The 20,931-nt window shown below is 42.7% G+C and overlaps 1 protein-coding gene across 4 annotated transcripts in view; it reads left to right on the top strand.

Moving 5' to 3' along the window:
* The window catches only part of AMBRA1 (autophagy and beclin 1 regulator 1), a 131,182-nt gene that overhangs the window by 107,676 nt on the left and 2,575 nt on the right, over positions 1-20,931 (top strand). For all 4 annotated transcript variants that reach the window (XM_050336795.1, XM_050336794.1, XM_050336796.1 and 1 more), the window contains 2 exons: positions 10,826-10,918; positions 12,492-12,685. In XM_050336795.1, the coding sequence (XP_050192752.1) occupies positions 10,826-10,918; positions 12,492-12,685 (287 nt within the window). The remainder of the gene's footprint in view (positions 1-10,825; positions 10,919-12,491; positions 12,686-20,931) is intronic.

Raw genomic sequence — 20,931 nt, 5'->3', positions numbered from 1 at the left:
TCAAGATGCTGAATTGATAGCACTGGTGTTCCCTGGAAGAACCATTTCACATGAAAACAAGAATCCCTTTAGGCACACCACTTGAAGTAGTGTGTCCACTACCTCTATTTGAGGTACCTCAAATAGAGGTAGTGGATACAAATAGAAGGGAAGGGAAGTGAACTATCATGTACTACTCAACTGTGGCCTGGAGGTCTGTCACAGAAGGTGATACAGAGCAGTGTGAATTCCCCCTACTCTGTTGTCCTGCTGCACATTGACTCTTTTGCTTGGCTGCTAATGCTTTTTTAGCTTCCCTAGGGCTGCTTTTCCCTTACGTGATGTCCTTTGTAACTGTGACCAGTCATAATCCTCACTTAAGTTTTGTAAATCTTTCTTGACTTTGCATACTTCAAGTTTTGATTCAGTTCCTGAATCTTTGGGGTTTGGAGCATGGAATCAAATCCACAGTGTCTGTCTTGTCCAGTAGAAACACCTCTACTGAATTAAAAAGGATTTTGATTCTTAGTGCTCATAACCTTTCCTATCCTGTGACATTCCAACAAGAGTTTTCCCATTCAGAAAAGCTCCTGGTGGGACATCTCAAACATTAATTGCCTCTAGAACAATGAGACCAAAATGGTGAGGAGCAGACTTCATGCTGCTTATTGCCTTTAGCTGGCTTCACTTGTGGAGAACTGCCATGGGAGAAGGGCAGGGAGTCCAAATATCAGTTGTTTGTTGTTTCATTTTGAGTGTCCCCTCCCCTATTCTCAGGAGCATGTTCTGGGAGGGCTCAGTGCTCCCATGCTTTTAAAAATACGAATCTAGAATCCTCAGTGTTCTGAGAAAACCGTTTCAAAACCAAGGTCCCAAAGCACACTGTCTAGGACTAGCTTTGTAGTGCAGGGATCCACAAGAGCAGAAGGATTTCTTCAGCAGTCAGAGCCTCTGGTAGTGAAATTCAAATACCCCTGAAGATGCATCTGGTTCAGAGGCAGCATCCCTTAGATTTCTCTCATTGTGAAGTAGGTGTGGAGAGTCTCAGACTGATTCAGTCTGCATATTCAACGTGCATGTTTTAATTCTTTGTGGTGAGATCTACCTCTAATGTGAAATTATTACAGGAAAATTCCCTTTACAGTGAATTCCTATGCTTTGCAAGGGATCATTGCATTTATCTGTCCATGCCAATCTATTATTTTTTTCTCTGAGAATTGCGTATCCTCCCATCTACTGATGGGGACAATGTGTCTGCATTTAGTTATCAGCATTGGTAAGGAGATGGTAATCTATCCAGCTGCCTGGTGCGTCATGTCTCTCTGCTGGCTGGCTCCATTCCTCACGCTCTTCAGCCTCTAGCTATGATGCCCCCAGCAGCATAAGCCCTGCCACATCCTTTACCTCTTAAGAATAGCTTCTGGAGAGTGGAGTAAACAAGGAGACAGGAGGAGGAGCTGTCTTCCTTCATGTGCAACCGGGGGATGTTAGCAACCCTGCACAGGGAATGTTCTCACAACTATTAACTGGGGTGGCTGGAGATACTGACTATGTCCAAGTCCTCCCTGCATATGGCCTTTTGAAAGGCAGCATCTGCACAACGGCTATTGACCGTGGCCGAGGAGGTGAATGCATGTCCTGGAATTTTGCCACCTGTTAACCACAAGATAAATTGAATTTCCTGAATTAGAGTAGAAGATGATTTTGATTGATAGAAGGACTGAAAAGGAGGGAAGATAGCCAATTTTGCACTATAGATGCATCCTGAAAGCCTATGTTTGGATTTTGTTATTAAGTGAATTATTCCATTGCAGGTGCAAGAGAAGTGGAGTGGTAATATGAAGGCTTGAAACAGTGTTTCCATTCTGATACTGGTTTTTATTCCATTTCTATTTCTGTTTCTGTATGTGAATTTGATATCCAGGATGACTGATGGCAGTAGATGGAAGTTGCCCTCATAAAATTCCACTTAATATGTCTATGAATCCTAGAGGTAAATGTTGAGAGCTGCTTTAAGTCTTCACTTATTAGCAAGTTCATTTCCCTCACCCAGTTCTTCAATATATGCTGCAGCACTGACTGCTTAGTGACATTTATTTTCCACTATAAGAAAGGGAACTTAGTACTGAGCTCTGTGTTAAAGAAACATAACCTGCAGCTTACCAGTTTGTGTGCTATGTCACTGGGCTTCTGCAGGTCCATAGTAGTGCCCAGATTGGGTAGCAATCTAAGAGCACAACCGTGTGCTGTAAAAGCAAGTGCTTCACTTATATCTATTCAGATCACACCTGCCGCCTTTTCTTCCTTTATTTTTTTTTTAATTCTGTCTTCAAAAGCAGTTAAATTTCATGCAAGCAATTATTTGACTTAACTGCCTACTGCATGTGGAACACTCTCACTGTTTTAATATATCTTCTTTTTTCTATTTGTTCTATTACTCTCTTTAAGGATAAAAGTTACACTTAGAAGACAGTAATTGTCAGCTTAAGTATGGCTTTCTTTCTGATGAATGCGGCTAAGTTGACTTTTTTGGCCTTTTGTAATTTCCTCAGTTTTTTGTAACATATTAAAAAACAGGTATGAATGCCTCAAAAAAGTTAACTTTTAAAAACTTTTCTTAATGAGTGCAACTAGCTGCTATGTCTGGCTTCATTTCTTATTCCCTAATTGCATAAGTACCCTTGGATATTTTATAATTGGAGACTTCAGAGAAGAAAATTCGGTATCTCAACCACTTTGAATCATCGTTGATTTTTGTCCTTAACCTCACTAATGAATAGACCTTTTTTCATTCTAATACCATTTTCCTCATGTTTATTTTTAGAATGTCTTTTCCCTCTTTTGTAAGAGGAGTCCATCCTGCTTTTTTATAACCTTTCTTTTCTCCACGGGTCTGTTCTAGACCTTCCTTGTTCCCTTATTTACTTCCTTGCCTTTCCAATAAGCCTTTCTTTAATTTTCCAGTCTTTGATCCCTATTATTTAGGGAGGTCTATTTGTTGTTCCTTGTGTCTGTTTTTTTCCAGCAGGACTCCAGTGAATCCAGCTAGCAAATCAAACAACCATTTTTTTCTTTGTTTTCTTTCCCTTTTTTAAATCCTCAAACTCTCTAGTTCTGTAAATGGTCTTAATGTCTACAAACTGTGAGTAATTGGAGTAATAATTGTGGATTTGGATTTCTTGATTTTGTTTTGTTTTGTTGTTTTGTTTGGAGTTGGTTGGTTGGTTTTTTGGGGGTTTTTTTGTTCCTTTTCTTTGGAGCAGGTTTCCCATGTGTGCTAAACAGAATACTTTTTAGTTGGCTAATTTCAAAGCTGCTGAAGATTAAAAATATAAAACTTGGCTTTCCCTGTGGATCTCACTGAGATTAGACCAAACCAAAATCTTGGTTCTGGAGCTTGGCAACCTTGTGTGTGCACATACCAATGTTCTATTAATAATAAGTATTTGCTATGCTTACTAATTTTAAACGTTTATTTTGAAGTTTATTTCTCCTATTCTAAATGCATTTTACTGATTTTGTTTGTTGATATAAGATCTACAAAACAAGCCTAGATAGAAGTTGCCTTTGAGTTAATGTCAGTGTTAGTTTCTGCTAAAACACTAATGAAAATTCGGAGGTGACTAAGAGCGACTTTGACTCTTAATACTTGTGCAGTTTAAAATGTTTAAGGCCTTACAAGGCTTAAGCAATTTATACTCCCCCAAAAACTCTTAACATTCTAAATTGTCTAAGTCCTTGGAAGAGCTGATGGACTGAGGGTTCAAAGCTGATTTGGAGTACAGCCTGCCTGGAATCACTTTAATTTAAGCAATTAACAGGCCTTTAGGTTTTTAGAGGACTTAAACAAGTTATCCATCTTTAGAGCTTGGTTTATCGTAATACCAAGTTGAGTTGTTCTTGTTTAAAGAACTTTAAAGCTCTGTGTTCTGGAATCTGTTATTTACCTTCTAGATAGTCCCTACCTGCTGTTTGTTGTGGTTGGAGCCAAATAGTGAGGGATGCTATGGGATACAGGCAAGATTGAGTGAAAAGAAAATCAATAGAAATTCAGGAAATTCTTAGTTGGTCTACTTCTGCCTTGTTTATTCCAGGCTAATTTGCCTTGGTTGTATGGGGGTTTTTCTCATAAACATGCCTCTTTTTTTTTTTTTTTTAATAGTGTTACAATTGCTGTGTAGTGCACTGTATTATAATACACAAAAATCTTGCTGGAAATCTTACTGGTATTGTAGGAGTCAACTTGACTCTGGGTCTTCCTTGTGCTAGTGTTTTGCCTATCTGTTTTCAGGAGTGCATTAATTCAAATATTTTGCATTTAATGATAGCCACAATATCCTCCCTCCGACTTGGGATATAGCTCTTTTAAATGTCGAAGTAGCTGGTGTCTGTTTACAACATCAGTAGCCCGTGAGTCACATTCAAGCCTAAGGAGGTTCCCCTTGTTCTCTCAGACACAAGTTACAACTTCCTATGTCACGCTCTATGTAAACACAGTGTGTTTGCATGACACTAAAAATGTTCTGGGAAAACCTGCTTTTAAAAACTGTTGTGATATTTCAGTAGAAGAAAGAAGGCTGTCTGTGAGGGACTTTGATCGTCCTTATTCTCAACACAGGTTTTGCTGTGTAGCTTTGCATTCCATTAAGGGCAGCACTCTCAACCTCAGTATTTATGTTTGGGTCCCAAGATAATTGAACATCCACACTATCACACTAAACTCTTCTCTTTCTGCCCTGTCATTGTCTTGGTGCTTAATTTCCATGTGACACTCCTGTTGAGTGTATTGGAAGACTGATTCTGAATTTGAGACTTTCTCTCATGGAATGTAAGACAAACTCCTCTTAGTGTTTTCTGTTGGTATGTCGCCCATTTCAACTCATTTTATGAGTCTTCTCATGTTCTACATGCAATCTGTAGGTAGGTTACAAATGTTGACTCCTAGAAGTCACTTGGTTTTTACCATAGTGACCCTGTGGATCAGAAGAAACTATTTGGTTTCTTCCCACTGTATTAATCTCTATTCTCTTTCACCCACTCGTCTCCCTCTGAGGTATCTAACAGCTTAGCTGACTGAGGACCCTCTTCTTATCTGAGATATCACACTTTTGCCCAGGCAAGATAGGTGTTAGGGGTGTGCCTTCTATCTAAATTCTATCCACTGGTCACAAGATCATGGATTGGATCCAACTTTAGTTGCCCACTGGTGGGCAGAACAAAGTCATGTGTATTTATGATGTTGAGGTGGAAGAGCTACTGAATTAGCCACCAGCTTTGTAAGACTGACCTCATATAAATGTTGTGAGTTTGAATACAGCGTCTTCAAAAATCCCAGTATTTAGCCTAGCAGGCAGAACTGCACAATCAAATGAACAGGACCAGTCATCTCGCAAAGTGTTCTGAGCTGAGTTGCCATCCTCCTTGAAGCAGGCATACAGCTACCAGCTGCACCAAGCTGCTTGCTCTCCTGTGTCTGCAGCACCTTTGACAGTTCAAGTAGGTGTCAGGATATGTTTCTGCATGGTTGTTGATTTCCGTGCAGGCAAAGCTTGTAGGATTCTGGAAAATTAGTGGGCTGTATCAGTATGGGGAGTAAAAGTGCATCTACTGCTAGATGTACCGCTCATCTGAACATGATAAATAGGATATTTTGATATGTCACTTAAATTTCTGTGGTTGTTAATCATAAACTGTAGATCTTGTGTTCTCCTGTATTCCTATACTCCATCTCATGCTCTTCCACTGGCTAGTTACACATGGGCTGTACTCCAAGGGTGTGCTCTGAAATAGGCTGGTGTTAGTGAAGCTGCCACCTCTCCTCGGTCAAAGGGAATTACCGCCTAGCAGAGCTACTCCAGAAACCCTGTGTGCTGGTTCCATACAGTTTGCACTGCAGCCAATTTTCGCTTGGATTTGTCTCTGCACGTGGTTCATCGCCTGCACAGAAAGCTAAATATTTATGAAGTAGGGCGTTAGAAATTATTGTTTTCCTATCCAGGCAGCTGCTGGGAGTGCCAAACTTCGCCTTGTACTGACAATACCGTTGCCTAGCTAATCATGGGAGCCAGGGATGGGCTTGCTGTGCTGATCATCACAAGCTGGCAGAAAAGATAATGAGCTGCTGACAAGGATGCATCTGGAATCTGGCCAGCATTGCATTGCATTGCATGAGATACTGTGTGCTGCTTCTTCCTTTCCAAACCAGGACAATAGATTCCTATTCCTTAGCATAGTGTCACCTTGCTCTCTGTAGCTCACTCTATTCCCATGATACAGTTTGAATGGTTTAAAAATGACAAGTTTACACAAAGGAAAGAAAGCACATTTGGGAAATTCAAATCCTTTATAAACTAATCTGGTTTTGTATGTTTGCATTTAGTAATTTTGAATGGACAGTATGTTTGAGAAGTCAGCTTTAAGAAGTAATTTCTTTTATGGAGAAAGCAAACTTGACAGCATGAAAATCAGATGCGCTGCATGTCATCACTGTGCAGCTAGTCTTCTCTGTGTTGAGCTTGCCACAATCTTCATTCTAGTGATGAGATTGTGATGATATTTTTAGGTGGAATTGAGGGCATCAATGTCTTAATCAAAATTTAGTTTGGTACTATAGCAAACAAGTGGGCTGCTGTTGGGCCTTTCCATGTGACAGGATTTGAAGGAGGAGAGCAGTGCATTTGCTCATTGCTGCTGCCTTCTTCAGTACTGGGGAGGTTTTAAGTGAAAAGGTAGTAAGTGCTACTTATGCCTTCCTGGACATGGATGTTCTGCTTGCAAATCATGGGTTGTTTTGTCTTACCACCATGCTCCTAAGTGGTATTGTTATGGTGGAGTTGGGGAACTTTTGTCCTAATCTCTCCTCTCTTCAACTCCCAGTTTTGGATATGCCAGTAGGGGGAATTACCCAGATTTCCAAGTCAGTTTGTGCTGATCTGTGCTTTGTTGATATACTTTTCAAACACTGGTTAAGCCAATGCAGTAAATTGTATTTGAGCTTTCTTGTAATTTATGAGTAATTTTGTCATTATTTCCTAGTGCTTGGTCCTACTTTCTTCATGGGGGCATAACTGAGCTGCGTAGATAATACCTCCATGCACAGGGAGAGGCTGTGCTGCCTAAGTTGTTGGCTCTTGGTACTTAACAGGCTCCACTCTGAATCCTTATTTGACTTTCAGCAAAGCCTGCAAGTCTGTGCCCTTCATCCTCTCCAAGCTTGTTAATAATGTGAGCTGGACACAGGCGTGAAGGAAAAGTCCATCTCAGAACAGATCCCTGCTGGGAAATTCAGGCTGTGAGCAACTCTGCATATAACAAAGCTAATGGAAATTTCCAGGGAGGACTTAGAGAGCTTAGTGACAGCCATAAAAGGGAAGGAAGTAAGAACTTGACTAAGTGGACTTCACTGTCCATGACTGACACAGTGTGGAGAATTGCAATTTTTCACCCTAAAGCCCTGGGCAACAAATGTCCTCCTTACTGCATCCACATCCAACTGGCAACATGCTCCATGCTACACAGAGCTTCTACCTTATGCCTTGAAAAATGTAAAGTGCTTCCAGCATTTCCATGTCTAGAATTTGATGAAGCAAAAGTTAAATGCTTATATTACCTGAAAAATATTCGTTTCTCCAGTGTAAGCTTCTGTGGAATGAATAGTCAGGCCTCGATTTGCAAATCTCCTGGGAAACCTACTGTGAAAGGCTTGCTCATTTACGAAATTCAGGCAGTATTTTGCAATGGGAGCTAAAAAACCTTTAGGCTTTTTGAAAAGGGAGATTGCACTATTTGAAATAGATGTGGCTAAACCAGAGCAAGTCTTTAAGCTTGATTGAAAATCTGATTTAAACCAAGGTAATTGTGTTTGTCACACACATCTTGTTGTATACTTAAGTTGGTTTAAGGTGTGATTATGTGATCAAGTTTGGTGTTAAAGCATGGTGTTAAAACTGGCATTTAGTCCATACAATAGCAATATTTATTTGATGGAATCTTTGTTTATGATCTTAATATAAAAGATAGTGCCCAACCAGTCCCTTTGCTAAGTTCAGATATTTCCTTTCCTCGATGTACCTTTGTGCAGTCTGAAGCATCTCTTCTGTAGGCTGAATCATCCAATCATCCAAAGGCTGGAAAACCTAGTAAGGGGCAAGTGAGATACTGATCTTAGGGCTGTGGAGAGACCAGTGTGGGTCCCAGGTCAGAGATGTGCAGATGTATGAAAAAGAGAACAAATATGGTGCTGAGGATCTCATTGCTTGAAGTCTTTGCAAGAGATAGAGTTGGGAATGGGAAGTTGCTTAGCTGGCCAAATGAAGAGGCTGCTGAAAGGTAGCAGTGAAGATGCTCACTGCTGCAGTAAGGAGTGCCTGTTTATTCTGAGCCACTTCTCTTGCCCTGCAGGGAGACACACTCAGACCAAACTAAAAAGACAAATTAAAATGTTGCTGAGGATGCTGAACTCCCATCGTATCCAAGTGTAGTGACCTTGGCTTAAGCCTGTTCATCAGTGTTCCCAGAATCGGCAGGAGCAGTTACGGATCAGTTACCGGCTGCTACAGATCCTTCTTCTGGGGGAGGAAAGCAAAGTTCTCAATTCTCCAACAGTAAAGCTGTGAAATTCAGTTGATAAATGGCAGCATTTAAAACTAATGTGAAAAGTCATGTATTAAATGGAATGGCTATTGATTTCATCATCTAGGGGAATGTGCAAATTGACAGCATGGAGTTAGAATGGACTTTGCTGTCCAACCACCTGACTGTACAATAGTGACCCTCTGCAGAATAGGTAGGAGCCCGATTGGGAGTTTGTCATCTGGTGTACTGCATGTCAGCTTGGTACCATGACGCTTTTGTAGACGTGAAATTGATCTGACTCAAAGAAGTGTGTGCACAGGAGCTGAGCTTTCTGTGTAGTGCAGGAACGTGGTGTTTGGGGCAAGAGAAGAAACGCAGTGTTGTCAACTCACATTTTGGCCTAGGGAAAGCGTTGTGGTCTTCTGGTTTCTTGTCTCTGGAGCTGGCAAGCTGGCGAAGACAAGTAGGGCACACATAGCACCTTGGTGAGAAATACCAGTCATGTTCGTGGCTGTGGGGACCATGCCTTTTCTTTGGAAAGCATGAAGAAGTGTGGAAGGAGGGGGAGAAGAGCATGGGTCAGTTCAGCTCTATTGTGTAATAGCCGCAGATATCAAGCACACTAAACTTCTTATGGAAATTTTGACTACGAGGTCAGAAAGTCTTGCTTGCCTAGGGAGCGTGCTACTTAGCGGACAGCAAAGTGTGACAGCTAAGCCTCAGTCAATATGTTAGGCAGGGGATGGAGCAGTCAGAGGGACTGTCACGGTTTTAGTGACAAATTACCATCTGTCAATAAACTCAGAAGCCTTTGGAAATTGGCATCTCTCTGGCAGCTGCTTTCATGGGGTGTAATGTAGCACAGGACTAACTCAGCACGAAACATAAAAAAGCAATGACTTCCTGTAGACTCCATGAGTGGTTTTGTTGACCTAATTTTCTCCATCTGTTGCCCTGGGTCCTGACCTGGGGTACTGTCACCCCAGCAGCCTAGCCCCAGGCCTCCAGCACACACTGTTTTTCCCATTGCAGCGTGTCTGACCTGCAGCATCGTCTAAGCTGGGATTCTTGCCAGTTCTGCTGAGGCATCTCATTTCAGGAACAACAGCTTTTATATGTACATAAAAACATCATGTTTTTGCCTGAGCCATAACCAACTGTGAACTACTTGCCCCACATCCTTCCTTCTGATTATGGGACTGCAGTTGGTAGTGTGATCGAAGTCCATCAGACAGAGTTCCCTTCTGTCTACTTTTTTATTTTTCCCCGCTGTCTTGTTGTGACCACTGCACAGCACTGCTAACTCTGCACCCAGCACCATCAGGTGTCTGCAGTCCAGCAGCTGTGTGGTGGTACCCAGCACCATTTGAAACTCCCAGGCCAGCTTATACACAATGTCAGCATGGTGTGGCAAAACACTGGGCAGAAGGTGTCTTCCATAGTAATGCAGCCCATAGTTCTTCTGGAGGTGGGACACAGCAGTAGGTGGAAGATCTCCATGCTACCTTAGACTGCACAGTGAGTGGTTTAGTTTCCGTAATTGCCTGTAGTCCTCAGAAATTATTGCTAACCCTGTATGTTCCTGTGATTAATCAGCCCTGGCTTGGTGTATCTTTTGGGAAATATGCTGTGAAAAGTTGCCAGAGCATTGGCTGTTCTATTATACTTAGTAGCATTAACTGTGAAATTTAAGCTTGTACTTTTCAGATACACATGTTGTTGATACAGTACAAACTCTTTTGTGGAAACTTGTTAAAATATCCTCTACATCTGTCCTTGCTTCACAGTGGCTGTCACTGAGCTGGCTGTATAGAGATTTATTTATAGGTAGAATGAGGACCATTTGCAAAGAAACTAAATGTGGAATAAGAGCAATGTCTTACTGAGCACTACCTAGTGCAGGAAATGCTTGCAGGCATCACAGGGAGAATTGGCCTTTCTATTCCAATTCTTTGTGTAGTCACTTGGAGTTAGGGTACCCTGATTCTATACAGACAGTTGTATGTGTTCAGTTCCTGAAAATCTCTCTGCTCCTGTTGCTGTGTCTTGGTGCTAATACTGAATTGAGATGAATGGAATACTCCAGAGCAATCTGGTCGTACTTTGCTCCACGTTTGCAAGGTGGTTTATGGTGATAAGCCCTTTTAATGAAAATGTGAACTGAGCTAGATCTGCAGTTTCTGTAGGGCAGGAATCAACACTTCATGTAATGTCTGCTGGCTGGAATAGTGTTCTGTCATGCTAATGTTTTTTCCTTCTTTGGTGTTTCAAGGGCCTTAAACTCTGGAGTTGAGTACCACTGGGACCAGCTGAATGAGAACATCTTTGCTGCGCATTCCAGCAGCAGGAGCATTGAGCGGCCTGGGTGAGTCTCCGGGGTGTGAGTTAGATCTGACCCTTTCTGCTGTTTTTGTTACATCTGTCAGCACCACTTCTTTGTTCCCTTACCACTGGCAGCTTTAAATATGCAATTTTCTCCCCCTTTGACATTGTCTGGTTGGGTCTCCTAGCCTTCTTCCAGCAAGTGACATTCAGTGCGCAAAAGTACCAGTGATAGTAAAGTACATGTGTCATTCATGGCCAGAGTAACATCCATGAGTAAGCTGTGGGAGGAACATGTGGGGCTTGATGCACCGAAAACACTGTGCAAAGCAAATGGCCTTTGGAGGATAGCTGAAGAACAGGGCAGGTCACAGAGTTAAGGGCAAATGTGTTGGGTGGACCTCATGACAGATTTTCATCCCTTTAATTTCTGTTCATGGGACAGTTGTTTCTTGGCAATAAACTCCAAAAATAAAGCTAAATCCCTTGACAGCCCCATTGGCCATTTCATCCAGTCTGTCCAGTGATGCAGAATTAGTTATTCTACACACAAGGGCGATGCTGCAGTCCCTTGCTTCTTGCTCTGCTGACAAGTACTTCTCCAACTGTTCTCAGCAAGAGGGTGATAGCTGTGTTTCTGAATTGTGATCTCCAGGATCCAAAGGAAGTTACGAGCTGGAGTACAGGGCAATGTCTATGCAAGTCTTGATCCAATTGAGGGTGAAAAATAAGCAGTAGAGATTCTTTACTTTACCATGTGAGTGGATATTGCCACTGCTTACATTCCTGACAGTGCATAATCAATCCTGCATAATGGGCAGCTTGAAGGCAGAAATACTGGTCCAGAATGAACTAGCTCAAAGAGAGAGCTAGAAAAGTGTGACAGGTTTCAAAGCCTTATGGCTTTAAAGGTTGGTAATGAGGCAATCTTTCCTAGAGTCTCTTTACTATTCCCAGCACTTTCAGGCAGAGGTCAGTTTTGAAAAGAGCGTCCAGCATTTTCAAGATTCAGCTGTAGCTTTGTACACTTCAGCTGTTCGATTCTGAGAAGCTAATGAGCCTTGAGGTGATTCCTGTTGTTTGCTTTTGAGAACACAGGGTTTCTCTTGTCTGACTGGAATGGGCAGAACTGCCTGCTGGAGCACATTTCTGTGTGATGCTGACAAACTAGGAAGTCCAGAGGAGGGAAAGTATACAGGCTAACTCTATGGGAGTTGAAACTGCCCTGCCGACGTGCAGGAGGTTTTGTATGTGTTTGTGCTTCTGCACTGCACACTGCATTGCCTACCCAATGCAGTACAAGTGTTCTGCAGGCTTAATGACGCTGCAGGGATATCTCTCTGTGCCTGTAAGACACACTGCTTCTGTGGATGGGTGAGTGGACTCTAAGACTCTGTTTGCTTAAAACTCAAGAGACCAGCTGCTGAGACTGGAGAGGGGTATCTGTGCCTGTGTAAATAGGTGCAGATCACAATTCCCTCCATCCCCATCTGCCTAGTGGCTAGCAGATGCCTGGTTGGAGCGGAAGCAAGAAGAGCTTCACGTGGATGTTTCAATCTTGCTGGGGCATGTTGCCTCTAATGCTCTCAGTCTTATTTGTTTTTCTCTCTTTTCAGAACCAGCAGAGCCACATGGAGGACAGACAGGGACATGGGCCTGATGAATGCCATAGGCCTGCAACCCCGAAATCCCCCCACCTCTGTGACTTCGCAGGGTACCCAGACCTTGGCGCCTCAGCTGCAGAATGCTGAGACTCAGACAGAGAGGGAGGTACAGGAGCAGGAATCTGCCTCTGCAGGGACTGGGGAAGGTAGGAGATCAATCAATGATTTATCTGGCATGGCTTACCTGGTGAGTTAGGAGTTTCCGCATAGGTTCCACATGCTGTCAATGCATTTTGACACTCCTTTTATCTCTTCGGCAAAGATTTCTCCAGCCTAATTTGCCTGTAACCAGGCCAAGGTAATCAGGAGAGTGAATCTCTGACCGGATGAATAGAGAAGCTATCTTTTGCACCTGCTTTGAGGAGGCAAAATTAACTCTTCTTCAGATCACTGGGTCTTTGTAGAGTTAACTGTACTACCATCACCCCTCACACATCTTCTGAACTCTTAACCATCAGTAAGGCTGCAAGCTGTTGAGAGTTATCCTTTCTGCCTCTGTGTTAGAGTTTAGCTTGGTTCTTCAACTTCTACAAAACGTGTGCAGCCTTCACAAGCTCAGCATTTGGATACAAAATAAATTACTGTAAATCACTTCTCATAAAGCAGCTGTGAGTATTCTATTTAGTCTGATTGATGAAGTATGTGATGGGTGTCCAGCTCAGCTATTCAAAACTGTCTCTACTGGTTTGCAGTCCAGGAAAACTTCCTAATATGTAAAGAGCTGGAAGCTGTGCAATTCCTATATAATGATAAAAGTCACTAGTCTGCTGAAAACATGTTGATTTTGTCTAGGCTTCTTATCTTAATACTGTAGCATTGTACTTGAATCCAACTCTGAAGGCTTGGCTAGGGAGGAGTTGGGCAGTATGTACATAGGAAAGACAAGAGAAAATTGAGGAGTCATTTTTGAAGTTGTTGGTTCATGTTGAACTCACTTGGCTTTGGGAAGCAGCCCATGACATGCTTGTTTGGACCTGTATGCTTGTTTGTTCTCTGTCGCTCTGAAAGATACTTTTTGGTATGTGATTCTTCCACAGTTACTGCTCTGCAGTATTCAGCATGTATGATAAGGCTTTGTGTTTCCCTGAACTCTTCTGTTCAAAGTTAAGTGGGAAATTCTTGGCCTCTGGGGTTTCTGTCTGCTTATCTCAGCAGAGCTGAGATTAACCTCTCTGGAAGCTTAGTACAGCTGAGGGCGTGTAAATGTCTGGAACACAGGCTGTCTGGACAAATGCTGATCTCATGGGAACTGGTTCTTCCACTGAATGTGGTCCACAGACTGAAAACAAGGTACAGTGGGGGACCTTCTTGCATCGAGGCCATGATGGCTGATGCTGCAGGCTTTGGGAGTCTTTCTCTGCTCTGTTAAACTAGGAGAGTTCTCCAGTGCTGCTTTTCTCTGCTGCTGTTCTGTAATCATCTGAAGGTTCCATTAACTTGTTCTTTATAATTAACCTTTCAATTTTCAGATCTAGGACATGGGTTATAACTAGACTGGTAATGAGATGGGGAAAGGATTGTCCTTTACCACTGCCTTGAGTGGGGTATCTCTACAAAGAAGCAAAACATGAAGCATTTGGAAGAGTGTAGATAACAAGCCTAGGACAGATATATTTCTTCTTCTCCCATTCTTGCTTGGAAGAAGATTGGTGAGTTCAGATGTTGACTTACTGCATGTCCCCTTGCAAGTGGGATTGTCACACTCCTGTCAGCTACATAAGGACCTTTAGAACAAAGGCGTTATTCCAGTTTAAACACGTGCACTGGAGATGAGTTGAGAGGTTTTACCCTATGGTTGATCAGTTCCCGTGCCATTTGCATCCTCAGTGTAAATTCCTGTATAAGGGCTCAAGTTCAACTTGAAACAGGGAGCTCTGAAGACATTAACAATCAGGAGCGCGTAGGATCAAAAAAACCCAACTGTAATCCATAATAGAAGAATAGTAAAAGGACCCGTCATGAAGCAGAAAGACAAATTTTCAGCTGCTGCTACCAACACTTCAAGCAGTTAGCCAGGTACTTGCAGCAGCACTGATCTGGTTCATCTGAGTCTTTTTGCTTCACATTACTCTTGAACCTCTTCGCACTGCTGCTTTTCCAGCACCATGAACTCTTGTGATGCATGTCCAGTGTGTTCCAGCAGGGAAGATTAGATGCCATGCTGCTTTTCTGATGGCTAATTTGCCCACTGTACCTACCATAACTCTCTGCCTGTTGAAAATGTAATTGTGTTTCCTAATAGCACGATGCAGATGTCAGGGGCCAAAAGGGGAAGGGGAGTGGGGGGTGGGGAAATGAAGAAATGCTACCACTAGGGTGTAGTTAAAATTATTAATCATCTACCAAATGGGAATAAATCTTCCCATAGTACAGTACACCGGGGACCTGTGAAGATTAATTAGTGTTTTGTATGGGGCTTTGAAGATGTAAATCACTACATAAAGGCTTAGCAGTATTATCAGCAGTCCAAGGGATAAATCAAGTGCGATTCTGAGTAATGTAAAGAAAAGTGGTTTAGTTATCATCTGATTATGAGGGGAAAAAAACCCCTAAACCAACCAAAAAAAAACCAAAACCCTTGTATGTTAAAAAAGAAGAAAAGGAAAAAAGAAAGGCAAGTGCTACCCTGAGAATGGTTTCCTGTCCTATGTCCTGTCAGTCCCACTGTTGTGGGGAATTCTGGCTTAGGGCATTTCTTGCAGATATGTGCTTACTGTATTAAAAAAAAAAAAAAAAAAAAAAGTATGCAGAATTGCATCAGGAATCTAATTAAGCTCTGTGCGGGTATAAATAGTTTCCTTTTCTCATGCAAAGCTCTGCGGGGACTTTGCTGCTCTGATTATCTTTCTGCCTCCTTTAGAGGTATGAGGAATGAGTATGTGATGACTTTATTAGAAGTGAATCCCACGAATGTCTGTATCTTTCTGTTTTGCAGCAGTTGATAATGAACTTGTGAACTCTGCTCCATGTATAAACTAAAGGTAGTTGGAGTTGAGAGAAAACTAGGAGAGGTACCAAGATATGCTTAAAACAGTGTTTCAACTGTCTCCTATTTTTTATAAGCTGACAGACATAGTAGAAATACTGATAGAGTTGTAACTTTTAGTCACTTTTAATTAGAAACAATCTGCTGGGAGTTATCCTGTGCTTTTCCTTGCAAATAGAGGCATGATGGAAGGGGGATCTGTGTTCAACTTGCAAACTGAATCTTGCTTAAAAACAAAACAAGATTCCCGATGAGAATTCGTGGCCCAAAGCTTTAACCTTTAGAAATTGTATTTCCCAGTCCAGACTGGGTCAGTCTGTGGCTGTCATTTGTTCAGACTGCTGGCACAAACTGTCAGGGACTGCAGTTTTGCAAAAGGTGCTGCAGGCTAGAGGAAAGGAATCTTTGCAGAGCTGCATGACACTTGATGATAGTGCATCCATGCTGTGCCTGGCCATTGACAGTATATCAATACATCCTTCAGGTAATCCAGTTGTTAAAAAAAACCCAAATCCCCACGCAAAAAAAAAAAAAAAAAAAAAAAAAAAAAGTGAAAGGCAATTGTGATCTTGTTTCCTATCATTTGCACGCGTTATGAACTGCTGACATTGTAGCCATCAGAATACTTGCTGTCAGTCGATTGCTACTTTGCCTGTCTTTGGGGGAGCAGTGTATATACAGTTTTTGACCTGTTTGATTGAAGGGTTAGCACCAGCCAAGAGAAATTTCCATTATGTCCAACTATTTTCAGAGGTCGCAGGAGATACTGTCTGAGAGGGAAGAGGGTTGTAAACTGAAGGCTTCGGTTTGTGGCATTCAATCTGTTCAAAGTATTGGTAATGAAAAGACAGCACATGCAAGTGAAACTCCCCTGATACAAGCAAAGCATCCTGAGGATGCCTAAGGAGCACTTAGAAGCAGTCAATGTGCCTGCATGTGATGTAACTTTTTAAATCTGAGACATTAAGAACATGTGTCAAGGGGCTGCTTGGGCAGGAGTACTCTGTCCCCAGCCGAGCCTCATGAATGCTGACAAGAAACGTGTTGTTTTATGTTAGCTGAACACGTTCTTGCAATGCTGCTGTCAGATGTGATGTGACTTCCGTACAATTAATATGGAAATGGGAACCGGGACACCAGGGATCAGATTCCAAATCTGCCTCACGTTCTCCAAGTAGAAACGTGGGTAGATCCCTTAGCCTTTCATCTGCCTGTCCATCTGTAAAATGTGCGTCACGTCCTGTAAAACTGCAAATTTTGGTTTCTCTCTAAAACCTTCAGAAAAGCAGTACCTAAAAAATAGAATCAGTTTCTGAAAGCATGTACTGTGCAAGCCTTCACAGTGTGATCTACTCAAAGTACTTGCCTCTCTTGGGATCAAATTATGTGGGCTACTTTTAAACTCTCATTACAAAAGTAAGTTTCACTCATATGAATCGCCAAGGTGAGATACTGCTGCAAAATTTGTTACAAGTCAAAGCAGTTGTGTCTTTTGTGAGTTCTGTGGAGCTGTTTGGATTAACTACCTCAGAAAGGAAGCGTCAACGTGCTACTGGGCTTGATTGGGCAGAAAAGTAACTGGTAGTATTTCTTGTGGCATTAAGAGAGATATGATTATTCGTAGTTGGTTATGCTGTTCTGTGTCCCTCCCCTTTCTATTCTTATGCAAGGAGTGAATTAATTTAAAAATGCTGATATTTTTATCTTTGAGCATATGAATTAGTGGGTCAGCTCACACCTCAGAGCTATTATTCCATTTTCTCTGAAGATTTAGATATCTCTGCAGTCTTTACTGTTAGTTCTAATTTTAAAGCTTTGTTTGCAAACACGGCTGCTAACTGTTGCTGGTTTTAGAAAGAGTAAAGTTGAAAATGGAAAAAAAATTCAAGAGCTATGTCAGTATGTTGCACAGCCACAGGGGAGTGTGATCTCACCCTTGCTTCTGTAGACTTTGCTTTTTATCAGGTGTGTGCCATCCGTGCCCAGAGATAAACAAGTTGTACTCTCTGTAAGTACTTCAGAGACCACTTCACTTAGAAGTGGAAATACTCCTGCCTTTTGCCCAGCTCCATCGAAAGTTTGCCAGATATTTTACCTTTGTAGTCTTCTATATCAAATTGTTGTCTTGCTGGAGTAGCGTGGCAGAGGACTTCCAAAAACAGATGCATTAGCTAAGGGAATATTTTGTTAAATGTTTGAGCCAGTCAGCTACCTTGACAAAAATTCCCTAGTTTTTGGGATAATTGTTCTCAAGAGTAATGTTCTGTGTTTGGAATAGATGGGGTTTTGGACATCTGGAAAGGTCACTTTGATTACAGTAGAAAATGTTTGTAGGAGCACAGCACTGTGGACACAACACTGATGCTTGTATTGAAGAAGGAAACCATGGGTGGTGATGTCCTGTCAGGTACTGCACCCTATGCAGTAAATGGTTGACACTCTGTCCGAGATTGCTTCTTGCTCTGTGATGGAGTTTGCTACAGGAACAGCCTGTGTGGAGGATGAATTGTTATTCTGCAGGCGTTGTGCTTACAGTGGTATTTCACACACTGTACCTATAGGTGGTTAGTTCAGTTTTCTAGATTTTGTCTGTAGTGCTCTATGAGGTTCCTCTATTTTTCTGACCCTAGAAGGTGGGCTTAGAAGAATGAGAGCCTGAGATAAAAGATTTTACGAAGTCTGGGACACCAGAACATAGTTTTGAACATAAAATGAGAGAAGAGAAATTGCCTTGTCTGTATGGAGAATTAGATGTCCTGTCACTTGTCCTACTCCCGCACTAGTTTGAGTTCATCCTCTGGATAGGCCTAAACTTTTTGGAGTGTCACAAGTGTGGGATTTCTCTCTGTCCTGTTCTTGTTCAACGGGCAGTGCAGGGAATGTTCAGCAGGCAGCTGTAGCAAGTTGAAACTTATAGCAATCTGAGATGTGGGGTTTACAGCATTTCTGCTGTTTTGGGTAAGTGCCTGTGTGCACACCCTGAACCTTCACCAAATGGAAGTCAGCTTATTTCACTTGAGCTGAGTACTAATGTAATCTGCATTGGCAGCCTGGTGAAAAAATGTGTGTGGGAGTCACCAGGCAGTAGGAACGGGCTGTGTGTGATCTGTGCTGTAGCTCAGCTCGAGGCAAATTGCGCAGGAAGCTTTGCTCTGAACTAGTCGGCCAAAGTCATTGTCGAAAATCTCAGAGAGGGAAAGGGGAGGCTAATCCCCAAAGCAGACATGCTTGTTGGCTGCTTGAATGGTGAGGCTCTTCTGGCCCTTGATGGGCTGTCTGTCTGGAATTTCCAACATTGCTCTATCTCTGTGTTGGTAAGCTGCAGGCTCATGACTTGCTGATTCGCTGATTTCTGCTGTGACATCAGCCCTTGCCTGTTTTCTGAATAAGCACCTGCCTCAATCAGAAATTCAGGCATGGCACATGGTAATTCAGGGGCAGGGAAAAGCAAGAGGTGCTGCGGTGAGCACTGCCTGGGTGGACTGCTCTGGTGAAGCACATGTTTATAATGCTGAGGAGCATTGGCTGGCTGGGAATCTCTTCTGATTTACTGTTCCAGTGCTCCTGTATTGGGCTAGTTTATAGTAAGTGATTTGTCAAGAGCACAGTACCTACCTTTTCAGGACTTGTGTAGTAGATAGGACTGGCTGGCATGTCTCTAGGCCAGGTTGCAAATTTTCACTTTCTTAAGCTTCCTATCTGGTCTGGCCACATGGCTGGTAATGAAGTGCTTACAACTATGCCCTCAGAAGGAAGTGATTACTAAATCCAAAACCATGCTTCTCAAACCTTCCACTTAGTTCTGCTCATGATTAATGCTTCAATATCCCCTGGCATGCATGTTTTTCACACTGAAGTTTCCAGTCTAATAGCTGCCTCTGTTCTCAGTCTCCGTACTGGTCAGCCGAGTTCCTAGTTCATGCATCAACCACATCCTAGTTCATCAACCACGTGCTGAACAGGATTTCTCTGCTAGAGTTGTGGGTCAGGCTCTGTCCAGGGGGTATTCTTGCTCACTCCTCTAAGGCTCTGCTAACAGATTCTCATGTGGTTACAGGTGTAAACCTGTGTACAGGTTTACTAACTTTCTAGCAGAAAGAGACTTATTCTATTAGAGAGGATTAAATTTGCCTTTAATGTCCATAATATTTCTGCAACAGGGGAGCATGTCAGCAGACTTACTTGAGGATGAAATAAATTGTATCCTGTGATGGGGGAAGCTGGTGGTCCTTGATGCAAGTTCCACTGAGCCCATGAGGAAAGGGAATAAGCTGTCATTGACTGATTGCACATCTCTACAGTGGCACGTGTAGATCTGTGCTGAATACCCTAGCTCTCATGTTGGATAACTGATCATAGAATCATTTAGGTTGGAAAAGACCTCTAAGATCGAGTCCAACCTTTGACTGAACACCATCATGTAACTAAACCATAGTACTAAGTGCCACGTCCAGTCATTTATTGAACAGTTCCAGGGATGGTGACTCCACCACTTCCCTGAACAGTCCAATACTTAACCACCCTTTCAGTGAAAAAATTCTTCCTGATGTCCAACCTGAACCTCCCCTAGCCCACCTTGAAGCCATTTTATCTTGTCCTGTTGCTAGTTGCCTGGTAGAAGAGGCTGACCCCCACTGACTACAACCTCCTTTCAGGTAGTTGTAGAGAGTGTCAGCCTCCTTTTCTCCAGGATAAACACCCCCAGCTCCCTCAGCCACTCCTCATACGACTTGTGCTCCAGGCCCTTCACCAGCTCTATTGCCCTTCTCTGGACATGCTCCAGCACCTCAATGTTCTTTTTGTAGTGAGGAGCCCAAAACTGAGCACAAGATTCCAGGTGTGACTTCACCAGTACTGAGTACAGAGGGACAATCGCTGCCCTGGCCCTGCTGGCCACACTATTTCTGACACAAGCCAGGATGCCATTGCCTTCTTGACCACCTGGGCACACTGCTGGCCCATGTACAACTGCTGTTGACCAGCACCCCCAATATCCTTTTCCACCAGACAGCTTTGCAGCCACGCTTCTCTCTGCCCGTAGCGCTGCCTGAGGTTGTTGTGACCCAAATGCAGGACCCAGGACATGGTCTTGTGTAACCTCATACTGCTGGCCTCAGCCCATCAATCCAGCCTGTCCAGATCCCTCTGTAGAGCATTCCTACCCTCCAGCAGATCCCCACTCCCACACAATTTAGTGTCATCTGTGAATTTACTGAGGGTGCACTTGATCCCCTCGTCCAAATCATTGATAAAGGTATTAAACTCCACAACCCCAAGTGTTTTTCTTTTCCTAGTCAGTGTGGCATTTTGTTATGTTTTAACTCCTCCCTGCACCTAGCCTTGTTGACATTTGTGTTCATTTCCTTGGTGCCAAGAGAGCTCATGGCTTTCTCTTCTAATCAGCAC

The sequence above is a fragment of the Myiozetetes cayanensis genome, unplaced genomic scaffold (genome assembly GCF_022539395.1).
Source record: "Myiozetetes cayanensis isolate MyiCay16 unplaced genomic scaffold, myiCay2020 scf6-25, whole genome shotgun sequence".
In the NCBI taxonomy this organism is placed as follows: domain Eukaryota; kingdom Metazoa; phylum Chordata; class Aves; order Passeriformes; family Tyrannidae; genus Myiozetetes; species Myiozetetes cayanensis.
This window is presented reverse-complemented; position numbering and strand designations above follow the sequence as displayed.